We start from the raw sequence: 23,553 nt of genomic DNA, 5'->3' as shown, positions 1-23,553 counted from the left end.
TAAGTTTCACACTGCAAAAGATCAAGTTACATGAAAAATACAGTACAGTATGTTTTAACTGAGGAGCACAAATGTGCAACCACTAGCAGCACATTAATTGAATGAACGTGTTACTGTACACGATTTTTCCACTAGACGAGTCAAGATCGTCGATATAAATATAAAGATTTTTTGGTCATTGAGTACTCAATCACTCACTAGAAAACAAATTCGTTGGCTGTTCGTTTTCGGACCCTCCCACACTCCCCTGTCCTCGTCGGCACATCGAAGGCAACGGCGACGGCAGCCTCGACTCGCCGGCAGCCAACGCCGTCCACGCCTCTGCCCTGCCGCCACCGTCACTTGCTTCCGCTACTCGTGCCGATCGTCACCATGCTTCTGCGGCGGCTGGCTGCGGTAATCTTGCTCCTCCTGTTCTCTCGGGACGTCGCCGGCGCCCAAGAGTTCGTGTACGACGGCTTCGCCGCCGGCAAAGTGGTGACCACCGGCACGGCCGTGGTCACCCCCTCCGGCATCCTCCAACTCACCAACGACACCAAGGAGACGCTGGGCCACGGCTTTCACCCGGCGCCCCTCCGCTTCCGGGACGCCAGCACCGGCGCGCCCATCTCCTTCTCCACCACCTTCGTGCTCGCCATCGCGCCGCGGTACCCAGACGCGCACGGCCACGGCATCGCCTTCGCACTCGCGCCGTCGGTCAAAGTCCCGGGCGCCGTCGCCGGCAAGTACCTCGGGCTGTTCAACACGTCGAACAGCCTGGACAACGGCATGAGTCAGATCGTGGCCGTCGAGCTCGACACGGTCATGGACATGGAGTTCCAGGACGTCGACGACAACCATGTCGGCATCGACGTCAACAGCCTCCACTCCGTCAACTCGTCCACAGCCGGGTACTGGCACGACGACGGCTCCGGTGGGAGGAGGTTCGACAGCATCAGCCTGACCGGCGGCAGCGACGCGCCTGTGCTGGTGTGGATCGAGTATGACGGTGACAGCGGGCGCCTCGAGGTGACCGTGTCGCCGGCGGGTGAGCCCAGGCCGGCCCTCCCACTCTTGTGGTGCCACGTCAACCTCTCGTCGGCCGTGGCCGAAGACACCTACGTCGGCTTCTCGGCGGCGAACGGCGCCGCCATGAGCTCGCATTACGTTCTTGGCTGGAGTTTCCGCCTCGGCGGAGGCCGCGCGCCGGACCTCGACCTCTCCAAGCTCCCGAGGCCCCCGTCGCCGCCGGGACCATCCAAGAAGAGGATGTCGCTTCTACTACTCCTGATACTGCTCCTCCTGGCTGTCCTGCTCCTGCTCCTGGTGTCGGCGGCCATCGCGACGTTGGTCGTGCGGCGGCAACGGTGGCGCCGACAACGCCAGGAGTTCTCCGAGGAGGAGGAAGGCTGGGAGATGATAGACTACAGCCCTCACAGGATCAGCTACAAGGACCTGCACGACGCCACCAATGGCTTCCGCGACGTCATCGGCGTGGGCGGCTTCGGCCGCGTGTACCACGGCGTGCTCCCGAGGTCCGGCGTCGAGGTCGCCGTCAAGAAGGTGTCCCACGGGTCGCAGCAGGGGCTGCAGGAGTTCCTGTCAGAAATCACGAGCATGAGCCGGCTGCGCCATCGCAACCTGGTGCAGCTCCTCGGGTACTGCCGGCGGCGCGACGAGCTGGTGCTCGTCTACGACTACATGCCCAACGGCAGCCTGGACCAGCACCTGTTCGGCCGCGCCGCGCCGGGGCTGAGCTGGGAGCAGCGCGCCAAGATCGTCCGGGGCGTCGCCGCCGGGCTGCTGTACCTGCACGAGGGGTGGGAACAGGTGGTGGTCCACCGGGACATCAAGGCCGGCAACGTGCTCCTCGACGCCGACATGAACGGCAAGCTCAGCGACTTCGGCTTCGCGCGGCTCTACGACCACGGCGGCGACCCGCACGCGACGCACGTGGTGGGCACGCTCGGGTACATCGCGCCGGAGATGAGCAAGACCGGCATGGCCACCACGAGCTCCGACGTCTTCGCCTTCGGGGCCTTCCTGCTGGAGGTGGCGTGCGGCCGGAGGCCCGTGGTGTTCACCGTGGATGCCGACGGCGACTCGCCGTCACCGGCGGGGATCGTCGAGCTCGTCCTCCAGCGCTGGAAGGCCGGGAAGATCACGGAGGCTCGGGACCCGAGGATCGGCGAGTGCGACGAGGACGACCTGGAGCTGGTCCTCAAGCTCGGGCTGCTCTGCTCGCACCCCGACCCGGAGCGCCGGCGAGGCAGGTGGTGCAGATGCTGGAACACGCCGTGCCCCCGCCAGAGATGTCGCCGGAGGTTATCAGCGAGAGCATGAAGCAGTTCGAGCACCATGAGGCTTTCGACGAGTTCGTCGGAATGTCGTTCCCGTCCACGTCCGATGTCACCACCGCCACGACGCAGCAATTCTCAAACGGCAGCCGTCCTCGTAGTGACTTCCATTCAAGCTAGATCAGCAAATACAGCCGCAAGTAGTACGTTTTGAAAATTTTAACTTGTGTAAACATCTGAACTGAGAAGAACACTTCTATCAGATTTTTTATAAAGGCCCAAATGAGCTTTTTTTTGTGTGTGTTTCCACAATAAAAATACTATAATTATTGACTATAAGAACCTATTGTGCACCTTTTTTCTTCCAGATGACTCAAGAATGTATGTATTTACACCAAGCTTTGCAAGAAACTGAAGTATTCCAATATGTATATGTGGGATTTCTTTTTCACGTAAATGTATAATTGTTTATTTCGAGCCAGCAGCACATCTCCCGTGCGCAACTCGTAGTTACAGCCGACGCCAGTTGCATGAATTATTGACCTTTCAAGAATTTCTCGAACAATGGTGGCCTAGAAAAGAAAGTAATTCCGAGATAATGGCACCGTGGCTGCTGGCTGGCAAGTCAGGACCTCTCCATCAGCAGTAACCGTGTAGGTCTCGGGGTCGACCTCGATTTTCGGAAGCGCATCGTTGAGCTTCATGTCCAGCTTCGATAAATGGCGGACACCACCAACAGCTTCCACCCTCTTTGCTAGTTTGTACTCTGATGCAACACCAGCTTCTTTGGCAGCCTGTGATCATTTCAGACATTAAGCAGCAGTCATTGCCATTCCTCAAGACCATATCATTAGATGGATATATTTCTTTCACCAAAGATATCGCAACACATTTATCTATATTAAGCTTGCAAAAGTTTCTTTCATGGCATTATTTTGTAAAAAGAAATCGTTAGAAGAGTTTTTTAGTGAGGTACGGTATCGAACATTACTAATCATCCTAAATTCGTTACAAGAGTTCAATAGGCTAACCTTGCTCACAAATGCAATCGAGTGAGAGCTCCCAGCCTTTCCATATGCACCAAACATAGGTCGCATCATAGCCTGCGTCAAGAATGCACCATTCTGTGCTGTAAATTTTTCAACTACAGGAAGATTGTGGAGACATCGACAAAAGAGTAAAATGCTGATTCATCCACACTTTGCAGTTTATGCATCTAACATAGAATTTTTTACAGTTTACCACATATACCATCATAATTTAACAATGGCAAACCAGATTCGTCGTGACCATCACCAACGTCAAAATGAAGCATGAGTGATCTGACAGGAGTTGTGTCTGTGAAGCTTGCTGACCTAGGTCCCTGGGTTGTTTGGGTCTTCAGGTTGTGAATCAATCCTATAGTCTAATTTGTAATAGCTCACAGGACCAAGGTAGGGTGTGTGCTCCTTGATATGTGGAGTGTCCGAGTGTGTTTCTTGATATTTTAGGCCACCAAGTTCACCCTCCTAGTTTTATAAACCTTTTATCTTCTACCCCCTCCGTTCCTAAATATAAGTCTTTCTAGAGATTACAATATGAACTACATAAGCAGCAAAACGAGTGAATCTACACTTTAAAATGTCTATATACATCCATATGTAGTCCATATTGAAATCTCTACAAAGACTTGTATTTTGGAACGGAGGGAGTATTAATGAAAAGGCATGCTGATCTTTTGTGCATCCTTGACAAAACAAGTGGGTAACTACACCAGAAGACCTAGACTAAAAGAAGAGCATGTTTTATCAATTTCAATTGCACATGGGGCAAGATTTTTCTTGCACCAACATCAGTGATGCTCTGGTCAAACTTGGCTGTCAATGTCAACTTGGTCATAACTGACAAGCTAGCTACTCCCTCCGTCCCATAATGTAGGACGTTTTTCTACACTACACTAGTGTAAAAAAAGTCCTACATTATGGGACAGAGGGAGTATTTTTTTGTAGGCTAAATGAAAACATTATGACAGCATTAAAGCAAGACTTTCTTATTCGAAGGATCTCAGAGAAAGGAGTCCATACAGGTTCAGGTGTTGGAATGCTAGCATTCGGATCACCCATATTGGCCCACGCAATTGCACCACCTTTGATAATCAATTCTGGTTTTGCACCAAAGAAAGCAGGTTTCCAAAGAACTAGATCAGCTAACTTTCCCGCCTGCCAAAAGCACGTAGAGATAAATATTAAAACGGAAAAACAATTCAAAAGTAAGGATCAGTTAGCATTTGAATTGACATATTCAGAAAACAAGAAATCCTAGCCAAAATGTAAGTGGGTGTGATACTAAACAACAAAATATTCTGAGTTTCCTTGATACACAACATTTTTCAGGAGCTACAGTGAAATTACATATGTTGCTAGACTTGCTATTACATTATATTACCCTGAAATTATATCAAGCATGTTAAACAAAGCACATACCCTTTTCCTTTAGATGCCTAATTTCAGTGCGTGGACGGCATTGCCTACCTTATGTTGTCTACTGAATATGAAGCATTTAATGGAAGGAAATCTGAAAGTGGTCAAGAGGTACATACCTCCACAGAACCAACAAAATCTGAGAAGCCGCTTACTATAGCAGGATTTATGGTATATTTTGCTATGTATCTTCTTATACGGAAGTTGTCATTATCCTCGGCAGGATCAGAGTCACCAGGCCCAGGTAACCTACCTCTTTGGACTTTCATCTTGTTTGCAGTTTGCCATGTTCGGATAATCACCTGAAAAAGTAATTGTTTCAATAAATGCATATAAATAAATCAAGTTTGAAGTCGGCTGCTGGTTACTAGAGCTCAGACGTCAATCTAGACATATAAGTATATTGGTTCAAGTCTCTCAAATAACTATTTTTCCCATCACGGCTTATCCGAGAAAGCCAAAAGACGTACTTCATTAAAACGGTTAATTTATGATACTTATAAGCTTATAGTTGCTCCAATGACTTGATTGTTTGGTTTGCATTGACACTAGATCTGAAAATAAACTGATATTATTTTCCCCTGAAGTTTTCTTCATGCCATTTCCCCTGAAGTTTACGATAATACAGAAAAATTACTACATTGCCTAGTTACATTCTGATGAATTAGCACATAAAATGAATAAAAACAATCCGGTGTACAGAATAAGAGGACTGACATAAAATAATTTACTTGAACTCAAAACACAAGGAAATGATGACTTGTAACCTGCAAGTAGTATTTGAATCTGCACTCGGTTAATATGAATAGTAGACATTCAGAAACTAGCATCTACTCTAAGATGCATTAAAGCAGTTCACTTCCATGTGACACGAGAAATGCATCAACTGTTACACAGATCTGCCAGTGCAGAGACAAGCAAAGCAACAATCATTCTGCCTTGCCCTGCTTAAGGTTAATGCTGAGATATTCACCAATAATATTGCCACCCATGATACTGGCCAACCATTTAGTTAAGCACCATAAGTACTCTGCAGTTCCAAACTCTGGCCCCATCAAATTGTTCTTTTTCCTTATAACTGTTGAGTTGACACAATGAAAAAAAGGATGAGGGTATGTAACAGACCTCTCCAATGCGACCCATAGCCTGTGAATCAGATGATATGATACTGATTGCCCCCATGTCGTGCAAGATGTCCTCAGCCGCAATGGTTTCTGCTCGAATTCTTGACTCAGCAAATGCTACATCTTCTGGGATGTTTTTATCAAGGTGGTGGCAAACCATCTACAGGAGAACCACAATATCTGACGACCAAATTCTCAAATAATATTCATAGCATCAGCATGAGACAATTGTTTACCAGCATATCAAGGTGCTCATCAACAGTGTTAGAAGTAAAAGGCCGGGTTGGGTTTGTTGAAGAAGGCAACACATTTTTCACCCCACATACTTTAATGATGTCTGGGGCATGACCACCACCTGCACCTTCGCTGTTTACAAGACAATAAGAAAACAAGCACCATTAAAAATTGCCCGATATACCCAACAATTTGAATTCTACATCATGACAAAAGAATATTTTGGAAGGGGGGCTGTGAGTTATAATCCTTAAAATGTCGACACATTTTCCATCTTCATTTTGGCCGGCATTTTCAGTTTCCAGATTTCTCAACAATTGACAGGGTAGTTTCTACGGCATCACAGAAACCAGCACTTCTCTCCGCATACAACCCATATACAAGTAACGTAGAAAAAATGTAACACCTGAATACATCATGCTCCATACCTGTGATATGTGTGTATGGACCTATCTTTAAAAGCTGCAATTGTATGCTCCACACAACCTGCTTCATTTAAGGTATCCGTGTGGATATTAACCTGTAGAATTTCGATGAGCATCACCAGAATAAAAAATATGCAGGTATACCGGCATGATAGGATGATAATACAAGACAGCTTACTTGGATATCAAAAGCTTCTGCAACAGATAAACAGTTATCTATCGCGGCTGGGGTGCTTCCCCAATCTTCATGCAACTTCAAACCCATTGCTCCTGCCATAATGATCTCAGATAATCCTTCGGGTTTTGCAGTATTTCCCTGCACAGTATATTGACAGGGATAAATGTTTAGAATTTGAGCAAGGATATCATCACTTTGCTATATTCACTACCCAAACTACATTTGGATACATTCTAATTAACAAATTTGAGTTCCCATGATCTATATAAGAACCAGTCAACTAAGATATTAGTGCTAGCAGTCCATCCTATCCAATGCCATATGTTGGTTTCTTGCCTTTCTGGTTGCAAGACACTTGGGTAACAGTCTCCAATGTTTTCTCCACATACCATAAAAATAACATGTAGGAAATGCTAACTATGAAGCTCTGAAATGGTAGGGATTGAAATCTTGATGTATATTTTGTTAGCTGCTATCCACCCTAGGAACCATCATTTTATTTCACAACTAAAGAAGATTAGTATAAGGCTAAACAGATTTAGCATTTGTATTGAACCTTTAATTAGTGTTCATAACATATATACCTTTCCTGTGAATCCCACGTTGATTGGAAATTCGTCGGTGGCCTGCAACATTAGTTTCATCTGAGACGGTGCAGGGGTGCAAGTTGTGGCACAAGTTCCATGTGCTGGTCCTGTTCCACCTCCCACCAATGTTGTTATGCCTACAAATAAATGTGGAGATGATTTAATGACCTCATCATTTATCAGTAGTTAATCCAAACATGCATTTGAATATTGCATAGAAAACCTTTTTGTATGTGTAATTATTTATTTTCAACCATAAAGTATAGTATAGAAAATGCCAGTTCTGCCAGAATGCTTGTCAGTGTCAGTACCCATATTTTTAGAAAATGCTATGAAAATTTTCAAGATAGTACAAACTTAAAGAGATGTGATTCTCTGTCCCTTGTCTTTAGTAACTAGCAGGTCTGTAGCAACTAGCAGGGAATACATTTCGGGGATTCTCAGGTCATCCCAAGAAAAGCACAAGTCCGGCAAAGAAAATTACCCCGCTTTGACTTCAGGCACAACATTCAATGATTACTATATTTAAAACTATGATAGAGAAGCACATGCTGTTGTGGTCTTAGATCTGGTATAATGCAGGGCTCAGCATGAATCTCCCATCCTGTTCTTTTCTTTTCCTCCATAAAAGTCAACTTTGAAAAATTGCTTTTGTTGGATGTGTCTGGATTTTTTTCCTTTTAAAACCGATATTTTATTTCCCGACAATAACAGGTGCAAAGACTAAGGAACTTTACCACTTGCAATTGCCTCATTTACCAGCTGAGGGCATATGAAGTGAACATGGCAATCTATACCACCAGCAGTTACAATCATGCCTTGAGCAGCAATAACTTCTGTATTCACCTGGAAACAATTTCAAGCATGAAATTTATTTAAAATGCACTCCTCTTATTTATTAAATCAATCTAAAAGGTGCAGGTATGTTGTTACCCCAACAATCATGTTGCTGTGCACACCATCCATAACATCAGGGTTTCCAGCTTTCCCGATGGCAATAATAAGCCCATCTTTTATACCAATATCAGCCTTGTATATTCCTGTATAGTCAATCACAACAGCATTTGTTATAACTGTATCCAGGGAGGCAGATGCTGGATACCCTGCGGATTGTCCCATTCCATCACGCAGAACTTTCCCCCCTCCAAATATGCACTCATCACCATAAACAGCAAAGTCCTTTTCAATCTCCGCAAAAAGATCGGTATCACCAAGCCTAATCTTATCACCAGTTGTAGGTCCATACATGCTAGAATATTTCTCATGATCAACACTGCAGTCGAATGTACCATCACCAATAAGACCTTCGCTGCAACCAAAGTTTCAAAGGTAAACATCTAAGCCATAATAAATTCAACAAGTTGGATTTATTCTCTACCATTAGTTAAATGTGAAGGAAACAACCTTGCGTCCGGATAATCTTCATGTCCAAAACCATTCTCAGTAATCTTCTGCATTACCTCATTAAGCTGAGAACTGTCAACAGCACCATCAGCAATGCCATTTCCACCTCTAATTACTTTATGGCCACCAATGCTTACAAGTGTAACACTTTTTGCATCCCCTGGCTGAAACAAATAAATAAGAAATCAGATTCTAGAGGATTTTAGAAGTAGGATGTGCGGAATATTTGTGAGAATAAGTAGGATCCCTACTACGTGAAATGTATTGTTAGACTATACAGAGCAGAAAATGCCAAAGGATGGATCGAATAAAAGAACCTCAAACCGAACGGCTGTTCCAGCAGGTATATTCAGTCTCATGCCATATGCTCTGTGTCTATCAAAAACCAGGTACGGATTTGCCTCTATAAAGTGGTAATGGCTCCCGATCTGCAAAACACAATTTGGATTTTTTTTTCTCATGAACTACAACTTAAAGTAGCATCAGAATCTAAAAGGGCGGTATAGCCCATCAAAATCGTGAGATTGTTGAATGCGATGCAAAATGAACGTATTATGAAAAGTATGTGGAAAGAAAAGACAATTGGATCATAACAACAGTATGTAAGAGAAAATGTAACTTTGACCTGAAAAGGAGCAATAAAATATTGATGGAAACTCAAGAAAAGGAACCACAGCATGCAACACCCGTTTTAACAAGAGTAAGAGCTTGCACCCGTTAAGATCAACATGGCTATACTAATGCATGAGTTTGAGCAACATAATTAAAGAAAGAATGTACCTGAAATTAATTTCCCAAAAAGGACTTTAGGAGGATAAGTCATAGTGTTAGATAGAGCTAGGGATACAAGTTTGGATCAGGACGACCTATTGATCCATTTTAGTTCTTTTGCTCGATCAATAATGTAAATAGCATGTGTACAAAGTGAAACACCAAGTAAGTGGAAGTGAACCACCAAGTAAGTGGGTTGGGCCAGTGGGTTGGCCCAATTATCTCCCCAGTATCTAGAGCCATTCAGCTAACTCCGTCACCTAATTAAGCTGTTAGCTCTTAACACATTTACATGTTCGGCTGTTCACTGCCTTTAGCAGTGTTACAAGTAACAACATTATTACACGGCTGCCGGTTCAGCACCATGTTATGCTACATGTGGATCAAATGCTATGATATTACCAAGGGGTGGCAGGACCGCAGGAGTGATCTTATTAAATGAATAGCACTCACACAGTTGTACCACAAGGAGTGGCATTAAAGCATAGGTCCAATTGTGAAAATAAGTTGGGGGCAAAGATCCATCAAATGAAAATGTCATAGAATAAGAAGTTATTTGTAAATTTGCAGTCAGGACACCAAACGAAAAACATCCACATGTGCTTACCTGAATAGGCCTGTCTGCCTTGTTAACAACCTTCAGAGTTAAAGCCCTGCGATGAAGGTTGAGGATTATGCGTCCAGAGCAGAAATGTACTTCACCAGGATAGTCCTCAACATCACTCCCAGAAAACTTTTCAAGTGAAGGTACTGCAACAATTTAATAATTTGTGTACAGTTACCCTTTTCGCTTCTTAATGTTTCTCAAACTGATAAATCAATTCAACTTTCTAGAAGAGCCAGATTACCACAAGTACAGTATTTTAAACTTTATACAAGCATGCAACTTAAGATATAAACTTCTACTCTAGTAAACCAAGTGTGTTGATCAGCGTTGACAACCTGGGAGATAAGAACCATGCAGAGCTAGCTCCAAATTTCCATCATCAGAACAAATAGGGTCATGTACAGTAATTAGTTTTGTTCCATCCATAAATGTTCCTTCAACCTAGAAAAAATGTTATAATTGAGTTTATTTTGAAAGATAATGGTAACAAGCATAATTGTCAAGCATACTGTTGTAAAGTTAGTATCTGGGTCCAATCAAAACCCGTATTATGGTCTAGTTGTAACCTTAGTACTATAAATAAAGGGTGGTTGATGAGAGGCAGATATTCTAATCTGCAAATCCAGGATACTCGGCATGAAGCTCCAAAGAGAATTTATCTTGGGCCAACAAGAGTTCAAGGTACCTCCTAAGGTGTTTGGTTGTATCACAGACATTCTGTAGGCAAGTTGGACCCGTTAAGTGTATTTATTTTGGTATGCATCTCATCAAAAGAGCCTTCTACATTTTTTTTGGCTGCCTGTTCGAACAGAGGGCAGTTATTTGACCGTCTGTTCAAAACCGTCTACGCACTTGAGTAGTACACGCCCAAGCCATAGTTTCAGGTAGCATTTTTGAATTGGAGGGGTTTGACGGGGTTTCCCCAACCTGTTTCTGAACAGGGCTAGTTGTAATCTTAGCATCATAAACATAACTATTTCCCGTATCATTACAAACCAAGGTTCTAGGACAGAGGAAATTGATCGATATCATATAGCACGAGCAAAGAAATACCTGTACAGTGTCCAGAAGGTATGGAACAGCCGGAAGAACTTGTCTCCTGATAGGCAAGAAAAAGGTAAAAGTCTCAGAGCATAAGGTTACAGAACAGCAACGGCATCATGTACAGTAACTTATTCAATGATCTTAAACAATGTGACAGGAAAATCTCAAACAATGCTCCCCACACATAACAAAAGTCTTAGATAGCGGATATAATTTATGAAGTAACAAATCTGTCATAGGCTAACAGAGAATCTTCTACTCCCTCCGATCCAAAATAAGTGTCACAGTTTTGGACTAACCTTAGTTCAAGCAAGATGTGAGCAAGTGGCACCAGCTTTTGCATAGCTTATGCATGTGAAATGAGAAATAAGGAGAAGGCTTGCTAGCTTTCTGTTGTGTTTATTATAAACTAGTGCATATTCGTTAAAGTCGGATTCCACTAATTCAGCTAGAGAATTGGTCAAGAGACACTGAAGCCAACATCAACATCATGCTTTTCTTTTATCTGTCTAGGCAATTCAAAATGTGTACATTGCTTCTTTTTTTTAGATAACTATAATACTGGATTGTGGAGTTTCTGGAAAGGGGGTCAAAAAGGTGGGTTACTGAACTGAATGTACAGACGAACCTGCCCAGCATCTGTTTCCCCAGGTCCATCAGGTCTGTTACAGTTTTGTCTCCATCCCGAACAAACTCGAGAATCTGTATCAGGAAGCAGAAAAAAGGTATTATTCAACCATGAATGGGCTTGTGGAAACAGCATCGGAGAGTATCGCATCCTCATCTCCTCACCTGCGACGCGATGAGCGCGATGGCCTCCGTGTAGTTGAGGCGGAGGCCGCGGGCGAGGCGCTTCTGCGCCAAGAAGCCGGCGCTGTGCAGCGCCAGCTTCTCCGCCTCCCTCGGCACCAGCTTCATCCCTCACCACAGGTGCAGATTCAGGGCTGAACCCCTCGAAACCTCTGGGAAACGAGCCGCAGGCCGAAAATTCAGAACAAGAGAACCAAAACTCTCAGGACCAACTGGGGGTGTCTGGATGGATTGGAATGCCTAACCAAATTTACATGAACAAGGAGTCGATTGCTCGCACCAGAAGAATAGCATGGCACGGAACAATCGAATCATCAATAGCGTGGGAGAGGTCAACCTGAACCTGGGCGGGTGGGTCGCCGGCGACCTCCGCCCCGCGACGGGCCAGCGGATGAGGGCGGCGCCGCTCGCTTCGCCGGGACGGGCTTCCCGGCGCCGGCGGGGAGAGGGCTCGGCGCGCGGCCGCGCGTGGTCTGGGGGAAGCCGGCGGAGGAGCGGAGCGGAGCAGAGTGTGGGGAGAGAGAGAGAGAGAGAGGGAGAGAGAGGTCGTCGCGAGCTGGCGATGGATTTTGATTGGTGGGCCGGCTGGATTCTGTCTTCTTTGGCGATTCCGTCGCCGTCGGTGGGCCCGCCGCCGCGCGCTTCGGGAATCTGGAGTGGATCAATCGAGCAAGCGACGGGATCCACTGCGCCCAACAAGTCAGCGGGTTGACGATAAGAGTGCAACCACTTTCTTTGAATCATTTGCCTCGACTCTATAATTGCCCGATTATAGTTAGCAAAAAAGAAGAAAACTGAGCTACGCGGGAGTTTGCATCCAGCGCACCAAGCTTCAAGTCTCGACATGAGCATTTGGTGCTCACGAAGTTTCTTCTATATAAAAATGCCAACGAAAAACAAGCTAGTGAAAAAATAAGTGAGAACTGTCGTGACAGTCCATAGGGCAACACCTGCCAATCTGGCTACCCGCATAAAGAGATACCCGTTGTCAAGAGAAAAACATCATTGTTTCGTTGAGATTGTCATGAAGTGTCACTGTCGTCAATTCTCCGTGAGGCAACGGCTCTGACTTCATCATTGACGACCGTCAACAAAGCCTTCGCCGAAACAGATGTCGGAACCCATATAGGCCTATCCAAACACATGGCCACCGTCCAGCGGTGATGACCAGACAACTCTGACTTTGACAACGAGCCTTGCAAGAGAAAAAAGGAAGATATGCCCAGTTTTTATGAAGTTTGATTGATATTTTGGATGCCAATATTTTCCTACTTAGATTGTACTACAAAATTGCATCGTGTCAAAGCCCCTGCAGGGAATGTGTAAAATTGCAACTTCTTTCTGAGATGTGTATGCTACTTCTTTCTGCGTATGTGGCTTACTAAGCATAACTAGTAAGTGAAAATGAAGTGGGGCTAGCTCACTTGGTTAACAGGTGCTGGGCAGGCAATAACTAGAGGCAAAAGCTCTGGTTCCGAATTGTTGTCTGTCACTCAACCTCTACATTTGGGCATCAACGGTAAGAGAAATAACACTACTTTTCATCTTCAAACCGAGAGCAAGACCAATCAAAACAAAAAGACTTGGCAGCTCCATGCAAGAAAGAGATCAATTGCTAGCTATATATACCACGTCCTCTTGCCTAATAATCATCAAAAAGAGAAGAAAACTGAAGCACTTGCAACAGCCAAATGATTTGGTGTGGCAACTGATTTTGGTCTGTCTGTTACTCTGTTCCATTTCTGCATCCCCACCTTGAGTTCAGTGAGCAGCAACATGGCCCTCTTTAAGTTAACCAACCAAATGCAGCAAGACAGATCTGCTCTGTCTGTTGCAGGGAAACAAGTGCAGTGAATCAGTGATGTAGAATTTTGCTCCGTGAGGGGCAAAAGCTAAACAACACTGAACCGTGATCAAGATTTGAACTGGCTTGCACACTGAAAACACACACACACACACACACATGGTTAGGGTTTGACCGACGACGCTGACAGGCCTACTCAACGATCAAAAGCGCAGCGTCCGCGTGCGCCCGTCCGGGCACCTATTCCGCCTCGATTCAGTCGGGCGGCGGCGTGCGCCTTGGCCTCGGAACCTTCAACACCGCCCAGGATGGCGCCCGTGCGTACGACGCTACGGCGTGGCGCCTCCGGCGGCCCCGTTGGGACATGAACTTCACCAACGTGGCGACGCGGGAGTGGGCACATGAGTTGGCGCCTTTCCCGCGGCTTAACACTGACGAGGATCGTCGCAAACACCGGAGGCGGGAGCGCTGTCTTTGCCTGGCCGAGATGGACGAGGAAGCCATGGCGCTGTGGAGGCAACGCTTCCCGCAAGACATCATCAACGAAGAACAGTTCTTCGCCGAGAGGAGGGCGGAGAAGGAGGAGAGAAGGAAGGAGCGAGCCGCCTATCGCAAGGACAAGCCAACGCGGAAGGCGGTCGCTAAATACAACATGGCGCTAGGAGATGCGTTGTCTTGGGACTCCCGCGACGAGCGGTTCCTTGACGCCTATGCTCAGAAGTCGGAGGAGGACATCACCGAGGCAGAGTCCGAGTCGGAGAACGAGTAGTAGTAGTTTAGTTTTATTTTGTATCGTAGAAGCAGTCTACGTGGACGTAGTAGAACTATATATCGTTGGAGAAGTCTAGATGTACGCATTTTGTATCGTAGAAGCAGTCTATGTGCGGAACTATCTTCATATTTGTATGCTATGTATACAATCGTGTAGAAAAAAAATGAAATATAGCGCGCCTTCTGGACCGGCTCGGGCGCGCTTTATTTTGCGACGACCGCTGGAGTCAGCACAGCGCCGCGCGCAAAACCTGGCAAATGTGACGCGGTATTTTTATTTTTAACGCGCCTCGCGTTACGCACCCGTTGGAGATGCTCTAAGGCCGGTTGTAATGGGGAGTATCATATACTAGTATCATGCATATGATACTAGTGTATGATACTACCTCCCTAATGCATAGTATTATATATTAGTATCATATAGTACTCTATTTATTGCCATGCATGACACAAAGTAGCATAACATTTAATATGATACGGTATCATGATATGATACTACACCCTCTCTTTCTTCATTTAATGCTACGACACCTCATCAAAATTGCCTAGTTGGCATGCATGATACAAGCTATGATACTACCATTACAACCAGCCTAAGCATAACTAGTAAGTGAAGATGAAGTGGGGCTAGCTCACTTGGTTAACAGGTGCTGGGCAGGCAATGACTAGAGGCAAAAGCTCTAATTCCGAATTGTTGGCTGGCATTCAACCCCTACACTTGGACATCAACGGTAAGAGAAAGAACACTACTTCATCTTCAAACCGAGAGCAAGACCAATCAAAATAAAAAAAATACTTGGCAGCTCCATGCAAGAAAGAGATCAATTGCTAGCTATATATACCACGTCCTCTTGCCTTACAATCATCAAAAAAAATGAAGCACTTGCAACAGCCAAATGATTTGGTGTGGCAACTGATTTTGGTCTGTCTGTTACTCTGTTCCATTTCTGCATCCCCACCTTGAGTTCAGTGAGCAGCAACATGGCCCTCTTTAAGTCAACCAACCAAATGCAGCAAGACAGATCTGCTCTGTCTGTTGCAGGGAAACAAGTGCAGTGAATCAGTGATGTAGAATTTTGCTCCGTGAGGGGCAAAAGCTAAACAACACTGAACCGTGATCAAGATTTGAACTGGCTTGCACACTGAAAACACACACACACACACACACACATGGTTAGGCTTTGACCGACGACGCTGACGGGCCTACTCAACGATCAAAAGCGCAGCGTCCGCGTGCGCCCGTCCGGGCACCTATTCCGCCTCGATTCAGTCGGGCGGCGGCGTGCGCCTCGGCCTCGGAACCTTCAACACCGCCCAGGATGGCGCCCGTGCGTACGACGCTACGGCGTGGCGCCTCCGGCGGCCCCGTTGGGACATGAACTTCACCAACGTGGCGACGCGGGAGTGGGCACATGAGTTGGCGCCTTTCCCGCGGCTTAACACTGACGAGGATCGTCGCAAACACCGGAGGCGGGAGCGCTGTCTTTGCCTGGCCGAGATGGACGAGGAAGCCATGGCGCTGTGGAGGCAACGCTTCCCGCAAGACATCATCAACGAAGAACAGTTCTTCGCCGAGAGGAGGGCGGAGAAGGAGGAGAGAAGGAAGGAGCGAGCCGCCTATCGCAAGGACAAGCCAACGCGGAAGGCGGTCGCTAAATATAACATGGCGCTAGGAGATGCGTTGTCTTGGGACTCCCGCGACGAGCGGTTCCTTGACGCCTATGCTCAGAAGTCGGAGGAGGACATCACCGAGGCAGAGTCCGAGTCGGAGAACGAGTAGTAGTAGTTTAGTTTTATTTTGTATCGTAGAAGCAGTCTACGTGGACGTAGTAGAACTATATATCGTTGGAGAAGTCTAAATGTACGCATTTTGTATCGTAGAAGCAGTCTATGTGCGGAACTATCTTCATATTTGTATGCTATGTATACAATCGTGTAGAAAAAAAATGAAATATAGCGCGCCTTCTGGACCGGCTCGGGCGCGCTTTATTTTGCGACGACCGCTGGAGCCAGCACAGCGCCGCGCGCAAAACCTGGCAAACGCGGCGCGGTATATTTATTTTTAACGCGCCTCGCGTTACGCGCCCGTTGGAGATGCTCTAAGGCCGATTGTAATGGGGAGTATCATATACTAGTATCATGCATATGATACTAGTGTATGATACTACCTCCCTAATGCATAGTATTATATATTAGTATCATATAGTACTCTATTTATTGCCATGCATGACACAAAGTAGCATAACATTTAATATGATACGGTATCATGATATGATACTACACCCTCTCTTTCTTCATTTAATGCTACGACACCTCATCAAAATTGCCTAGTTGGCATGCATGATACTAGCTATGATACTACCATTACAACCAGCCTAAGCATAACTAGTAAGTGAAAATGAAGTGGGGCTAGCTCACTTAGTTAACAGGTGCTGGGCAGGCAATGACTAGAGGCAAAAGCTCTAATTCCGAATTGTTGGCTGGCATTCAACCCCTACACTTGGACATCAACGGTAAGGGAAAGAACACTACTTCATCTTCAAACCGAGAGCAAGACCAATCAAAATAAAAAAATACTTGGCAGCTCCATGCAAGAAAGAGATCAATTGCTAGCTATATATACCACGTCGTCTTGCCTTACAATCATCAAAAAAAAATTTAGCACTTGCAACAACCAAATGATTTGGTGTGGCAACTGATTTTGGTCTGTCTGTTACTCTGTTCCATTTCTGCATCCCCACCTTGAGTTCAGTGAGCAGCAACATGGCCCTCTTTAAGTTAACCAACCAAATGCAGCAAGACAGATCTGCTCTGTCTGTTGCAGGGAAATAAGTGCAGTGAATCAGTGATGTAGAATTTTGCTCCGTGAGGGGCAAAAGCTAAACAACACTGAACCGTGATCAAGATTTGAACTGGCTTGCACACTGAAAACACACACACACACACATGGTTAGGGTTTGACCGACGACGCTGACAGGCCTACTCAACGATCAAAAGCGCAGCGTCCGCGTGCGCCCGTCCGGGCACCTATTCCACGTCGATTCAGTCGGGCGGCGGCGTGCGCCTCGGCCTCGGAACCTTCAACACCGCCCAGGATGGCGCCCATGCGTACGACGCTACGGCGTGGCGCCTCCGGCGGCCCCGTTGGGACATGAACTTCACCAACGTGGCGACGCGGGAGTGGGCACATGAGTTGGCGCCTTTCCCGCGGCTTAACACTGACGAGGATCGTCGCAAACACCGGAGGCGGGAGCGCTGTCTTTGCCTGGCCGAGATGGACGAGGAAGCCATGGCGCTGTGGAGGCAACGCTTCCCGCAAGACATCATCAACGAAGAACAGTTCTTCGCCGCGAGGAGGGCGGAGAAGGAGGAGAGAAGGAAGGAGCGAGCCGCCTATCGCAAGGACAAGCCAACGCGGAAGGCGGTCGCTAAATACAACATGGCGCTAGGAGATGCGTTGTCTTGGGACTCCCGCGACGAGCGGTTCCTTGACGCCTATGCTCAGAAGTCGGAGGAGGACATCACCGAGGCAGAGTCTGAGTCGGAGAACGAGTAGTAGTAGTTTAGTTTTATTTTGTATCGTAGAAGCAGTCTACGTGGACGTAGTAGAACTATATATCGTTGGAGAAGTCTAGATGTACGCATTTTGTATCGTAGAAGCAGTCTATGTGCGGAACTATCTTCATATTTGTATGCTATGTATACAATCGTGTAGAAAAAAAATGAAATATAGCGCGCCTTCTGGACCGGCTCGGGCGCGCTTTATTTTGCGACGACCGCTGGAGCCAGCACAGCGCCGCGCGCAAAACCTGGCAAATGCGACGCGGTATTTTTATTTTTAACGCGCCTCGCGTTACGCGCCCGTTGGAGATGCTCTAAGGCCGGTTGTAATGGGGAGTATCATATACTAGTATCATGCATATGATACTAGTGTATGATACTACCTCCCTAATGCATAGTATTATATATTAGTATCATATAGTACTCTATTTATTGCCATGCATGACACAAAGTAGCATAACATTTAATATGATACGGTATCATGATATGATACTACACCCTCTCTTTTTCTTCATTTAATGCTACGACACCTCATCAAAATTGCTTAGTTGGCATGCATGATACTAGCTATGATACTATCATTACAACCAGCCTAAGCATAACTAGTAAGTGAAGATGAAGTGGGGCTAGCTCACTTGGTTAACAGGTGCTGGGCAGGCAATGACTAGAGGCAAAAACTCTAATTCCGAATTGTTGGCTGGCATTCAACCCCTACACTTGGACATCAACGGTAAGAGAAAGAACACTACTTCATCTTCAAACCGAGAGCAAGACCAATCAAAAAAAAAAATACTTGGCAGCTCCATGCAAGAAAGAGATCAATTGCTAGCTATATATACCACGTCCTCTTGCCTTACAATCATCAAAAAAAAAATGAAGCACTTGCAACAACCAAATGATTTGGTGTGGCAACTGATTTTGGTCTGTCTGTTACTCTGTTCCATTTCTGCATCCCCACCTTGAGTTCAGTGAGCAGCAACATGGCCCTCTTTAAGTTAGCCAACCAAATGCAGCAAGACAGATCTGCTCTGTCTGGTGCAGGGAAACAAGTGCAGTGAATCAGTGATGTAGAATTTTGCTCTGTGAGGGGCAAAAGCTAAACAACACTGAACCGTGATCAAGATTTTAACTGACCGACGACGCTGACAGGCCTACTCAACGATCAAAAGCGCGAAAGCATGAACAGAGAGACAAACGGCAGCAGCATGGATCAGTAGGAATGCAGTTGGTAGGAGCATTTCATACATTAGCATGCATTCCTCCCTCTTCATGCTCAGGTTGATGCATGTATCTGCATTCCATATGTATACCCGCAGACTGCAGATTTCAGTCTGAGGGGCATCCTTCAGAGTTAACCTGAACCAAACTGTTAGTACTCCCTCCGTAAACTAATATAAGAGCATTTAGAATACTAAAGTAGTGATCTAAATGCTCTTATATTAGTTTACAGAGGGAGTACTTGAGAATTCAGAAGATGATCAGTAAATGAAAAGCATTTGCTCAACAGTCAGCACTGACAACAAACCAAAACACTGCGCATTTAGATGGGAAGCACAGCTCGTTTGCAATCAACCAAAATTTGAGTGCCACACTGGCTTGCCTCTGGAGTCTGGACTGAACAGCAGCAGGCTGGAGGCAGCAGAGCAGACGCACGCGCACGCCTCCGATCGATCCCCACAACCCCTGCCTCCGATCAATGATCCATTCCATACAAACGCACGCACGCGACTTGAGCCCGACCCCGACCGCCACAACCCACACGCGCGCTTGCCTCGAGCTCCAGCCTCCTGCTTCCGAAATTCGAAATCGAAGCGCCACCCATCTCCTCCTCCGCCGCCGCCGCCGCCATGGCATCCTCCCTCGCCCCGCCAGCGCCGCCGTACGCGATGCTCGTCGTCGCCCTGCCGCCGACGCCGGCTCCGCCCGCCTCCGCCTCGCACGCCATCGCCCGGTCGGCGCTCATCATCCTCGGCGTCATCTGCCTCATCGCCGCCGCGTCGATCGCCATCAACCGCCTCCTCCGCCGCGCCTCCCGCCGCCGAGCCTCCGCGGCCGCGCTCCCGCTCGCCGCGTCCGGCGGGGCGCCGCTCCCGCTCCCGCGCTCGGGGCCGGCCCCAGCCCGCCGGGCCCCCGCGCTGCTCGCGGACGCCGACTGCATCGTCTGCCTCTGCGCCATCGTCCCCAGGGCCGAGGCCCAGCTGGCGTGCAGGCACAGGTTCCACGCCACCTGCATCGACGAGTGGGTCCGCAGCTCGCCCGCCTCGCCGACCTGCCCCCTCTGCCGCGCCGCCGTCCAGCCCCCGCGCCCCGCCGACGCCATGGACCAGAGGAGGACCGCCCGCCGCTCGTCCGCCGCGGGCGACCGCCGCCGCGTGGCCGCATCAGGCGAGGCGCCGCCGGGCCCTTCGCGCGTGTCGGGAGTCTGAGCTCTTCGTCCCCAACAGCTTCAGTCAGGTTCTGTTGAGGGCAGACATGGACGGCTTGGATTAAAGCTGGCGTGAAGAAACGGCTCAGATGAATTAGTTCTGAATTTCCCATTTTCTATATTACGAGTAGTATATACCAGGGAATTCTTAGTTTTTCGCTCTTATTTTTTTTTACTCGGAAACTTGGGGATGTTTATTGCTTCATGGAAATTCGGTTATAATCGGCCACAAGGATCCTAACAAGGAACCCTGGGCTTTCATCAATCCAACACTCGGTATTGCTAAGACTAGTAGCATATTTGGCAAATAAATCTGTTATCTTCCCTCATGACATGACGATCCGAGAAGGACGCAAACACCGAAGATCTCTCCCCTATTTCATCTAAGATAGGAGCCACAATTGCTCGAGCATTGTGTCGCGGAGACCAGAGGATGACAACCTCTAAACAATCAGTTTTCATAATCACACGCGAGAACCCCTCAGCTAGGCAAATATCACACCTTCTCGCACTGCTAGAAGCTCCGCTATGAAGGCATCGGAAACCCCCGAAAACTGATGCTCCAAGCTCCTTGGAAAGAAAGGTGTGATCTAGCAACACCTCCTCCACCCTTGTTAGGAGAATCAATATCTATAGCCCCATCCGTATTGATCTTTACCCATCCTGGTTCTGGCGGCCTCCAACACTGACTCTCTGAGGTACGATGACCGCCCGTAGGCATGTCCAACACTGATAAATCATCACGTGCTCTGTTGACCGCATGGACCGGATCAAAGGTGTCCTCACCACGCGTCCATCTATTGCGCGTTGTCCAGATAGCGTGCATCACTGAAATGATCTTAGACCTATCCCCATCAAGAAACATTTTGTCAAGCAATATGTCCTTTTCCCAAGTTTCTGGATGTAAGCGTGGTAGCTTGACATCTAGAACCTCTCGAGCCACCAGCCAATAGTTCCTAACATGGGAACAGAACACAAGAGCATGCATCAGATTTTCATCCATTGCTTCACAAAGATCACATCTAGCAATACGCATAATGTAGCGATGCTTGACTATGTCATAGTCGGGTAAAATTCCTCGGAGAACTCTCCATCAGAACACCCGTACTCTCGGTATAACTTTGAGCTTCCAAAGTGCAGACCAAAGTTGAATGTCTGGCATTGAAGTTCTTGTTGCCGCCCCTTCCTCTAGAGCGTGATGCTCATTCCGACTCACAAGAGCGCGGTATGCCGTTTTGACAAAATATTCACCTGATCTTTTCAATGCCCAACACAAAGAGTCTTCTCCACCCGCAATAGGATATTCAAAATAGCAGCTGCATCGGGTGTGAAGAAATTCCTCCTTACTACCTCTACATCCCACTGCACGTTTCTATTAATGAGGTCCGAGAAATAGGATAGAGGCTCACTGCCAATTCTCCCTATGGGCTGTTGTTGTATCAGGAATCCACTGATCTTCCCATATGGCTATGGAGGAGCCACCACCAACTCTCTTGATGAGGCTCGTATGCAATGTTGTACGTCCAATGATTATCTCCTTCCATGTTGCTACTGATGAATCGGGAGCTGTGGCATGCATAAAATCACATCTGGGAAATACTTCCCTTTAATAACATGCGAGCATAGTGATTTTGGATGGCTGATCAAGCGCCATCCTTGCTTTTCGAGAAGAGTCAGATTAAACATCTCGAAATCACGGAACCCCATGCTCCCCTTAATTTTCGGAGTAGCTAATTTGTCCCATGATATCCAATGTAAGGAGTGCTTGTCGGTGGAGCTACTCCACCAGTATTTGGCCATGCACGACGTCAATTGTTTGCAAACTTGTTTGGTCAATTGAAAACAACTCATCATGCTATAGAGCGGAATGGCCTGAATGATTGATTTTATATAGACTTCTCTTCCCGCACAAGCTAAATTATGCTTGGACCAACCTTGCATCTCCTACGACTTCTCTCACAAATGTGATCGAACGTGCCACTAGTGATTCGTCCGACCAATGTGGGGAGACCGAAGTATCTTTTAGTTAATGCTTCGATATGAATTCCTAGTGTATGTTTCATTGCATCTCTGACAGGCTGTGAGGCATTTGAACTTTTTTCTCAGCGTAAATTCGCATGACCTCATTCAAACGATTAACACTTTGTACTTGATCATTCAGGAAGATCAAACTATCATTGACAAATAGTGATTGACCCAGGGAGATCGTACACTTACTTGTATGCCTCAATCAATGAAGTTGCCATCGAAATGATTCATCAAAGATGCGAACCCCTCGACGCATAAGAGAAACGGGAACGGGGACCTTGGTCCCCTTGCCTTAATCCTATGAATGGTGTGAAGTATGGAAGTAGCCCGCCATTCACCTTCACAGCAAAACGGGTTGATGATACACATTTCATGATCAAACAAACAAATTTGTCACAGAAACTCAAGTTGATCATCATGGCCTCCAAATAGTGCCATTTGACTCTGTCGTATGCCTTGAGCCCTTGATCATATCCAGTTTCACCGCACATGATGCATTTTTACACTACTAGGGAAATGCTTATACACAGGAGCTCAGTAGTAGCGCTTTTTATAAGGAAGCCCTGCTGCTAAAGAACGGTAGCGCTTGCGTCTGAAGACCGTTGCTACTATTCATATAGCAATAGCGCTTTTGTTATAAAAAATACTACTACTATAGTTGCCAAACGGTTGCAGGCAGTGTAGGTATACTAGTAGCGTTGGCAATTAAAAAGCGCTACTGCTATTGTACAATAGCAGTAGCGCTGTCCTCTAACGAGCGCTACTGCTAAATAGCAGTAGCGGTTATTGCTAAATAGCGCTACTACTACGCTTACCTTATCCACCGCGAGTGTCCCTCACTCTCTGTCACACACTCTCACTCATCGCACGTCGCCTGCCGTCGCCGCCATCGCCCGCCGCCCCCCCGACGCCCCCAAGGTATCCGCCTCCCTCCTCCTTCTCTCACCGCCCTCCCTCCCTCCTCCTCTCGTCGCCCTCCCTCCCTTCTCCTCCTCTCGCCGTCCTCCTCTCTCCCTCCTCCTTCCCCTCCTCCCCCTCCCTCCTC

General features: G+C 47.0%; 1 protein-coding gene and 1 pseudogene across 2 annotated transcripts; one reads left to right on the top strand and one right to left on the bottom strand.

Annotated features, from left to right (window-relative positions):
- The first annotated feature begins 217 nt into the window (after positions 1-217).
- On the top strand, positions 218-2,547 carry LOC119312558 (annotated as a pseudogene).
- A 129-nt stretch (positions 2,548-2,676) lies between these two features.
- LOC119312556 (urease) lies at positions 2,677-12,392 on the bottom strand. Of its 2 annotated transcripts, XM_037588286.1 has the most exons (19): positions 12,257-12,392; positions 11,902-12,071; positions 11,738-11,811; positions 11,119-11,164; positions 10,401-10,506; positions 10,066-10,208; positions 9,005-9,115; positions 8,688-8,851; positions 8,217-8,592; positions 8,021-8,129; positions 7,281-7,420; positions 6,697-6,834; positions 6,522-6,613; positions 6,096-6,225; positions 5,861-6,019; positions 4,855-5,037; positions 4,340-4,474; positions 3,308-3,379; positions 2,849-3,070 (listed from the first exon to the last, which is right to left on the bottom strand). In XM_037588286.1, exons 2-19 carry the CDS (start codon positions 12,025-12,027, stop codon positions 2,849-2,851), a joined length of 2,526 nt encoding a protein of 841 aa, XP_037444183.1. In that variant the 5' UTR covers positions 12,028-12,071; positions 12,257-12,392. The 2 variants fall into 2 exon arrangements, with proteins under 2 accessions (XP_037444184.1, XP_037444183.1); XM_037588287.1 differs by lacking the exon at positions 12,257-12,392 and having other exon boundaries at positions 2,677-3,070; positions 11,902-12,027.
- Positions 12,393-23,553: the final 11,161 nt, after the last annotated feature.

Source organism: Triticum dicoccoides, chromosome 5B (genome assembly GCF_002162155.2).
Source record: "Triticum dicoccoides isolate Atlit2015 ecotype Zavitan chromosome 5B, WEW_v2.0, whole genome shotgun sequence".
In the NCBI taxonomy this organism is placed as follows: Eukaryota; Viridiplantae; Streptophyta; class Magnoliopsida; order Poales; family Poaceae; genus Triticum; species Triticum dicoccoides.
Note: the sequence above shows the minus strand (reverse complement) of the source record. Positions and strands in the feature narration are given on the sequence as shown.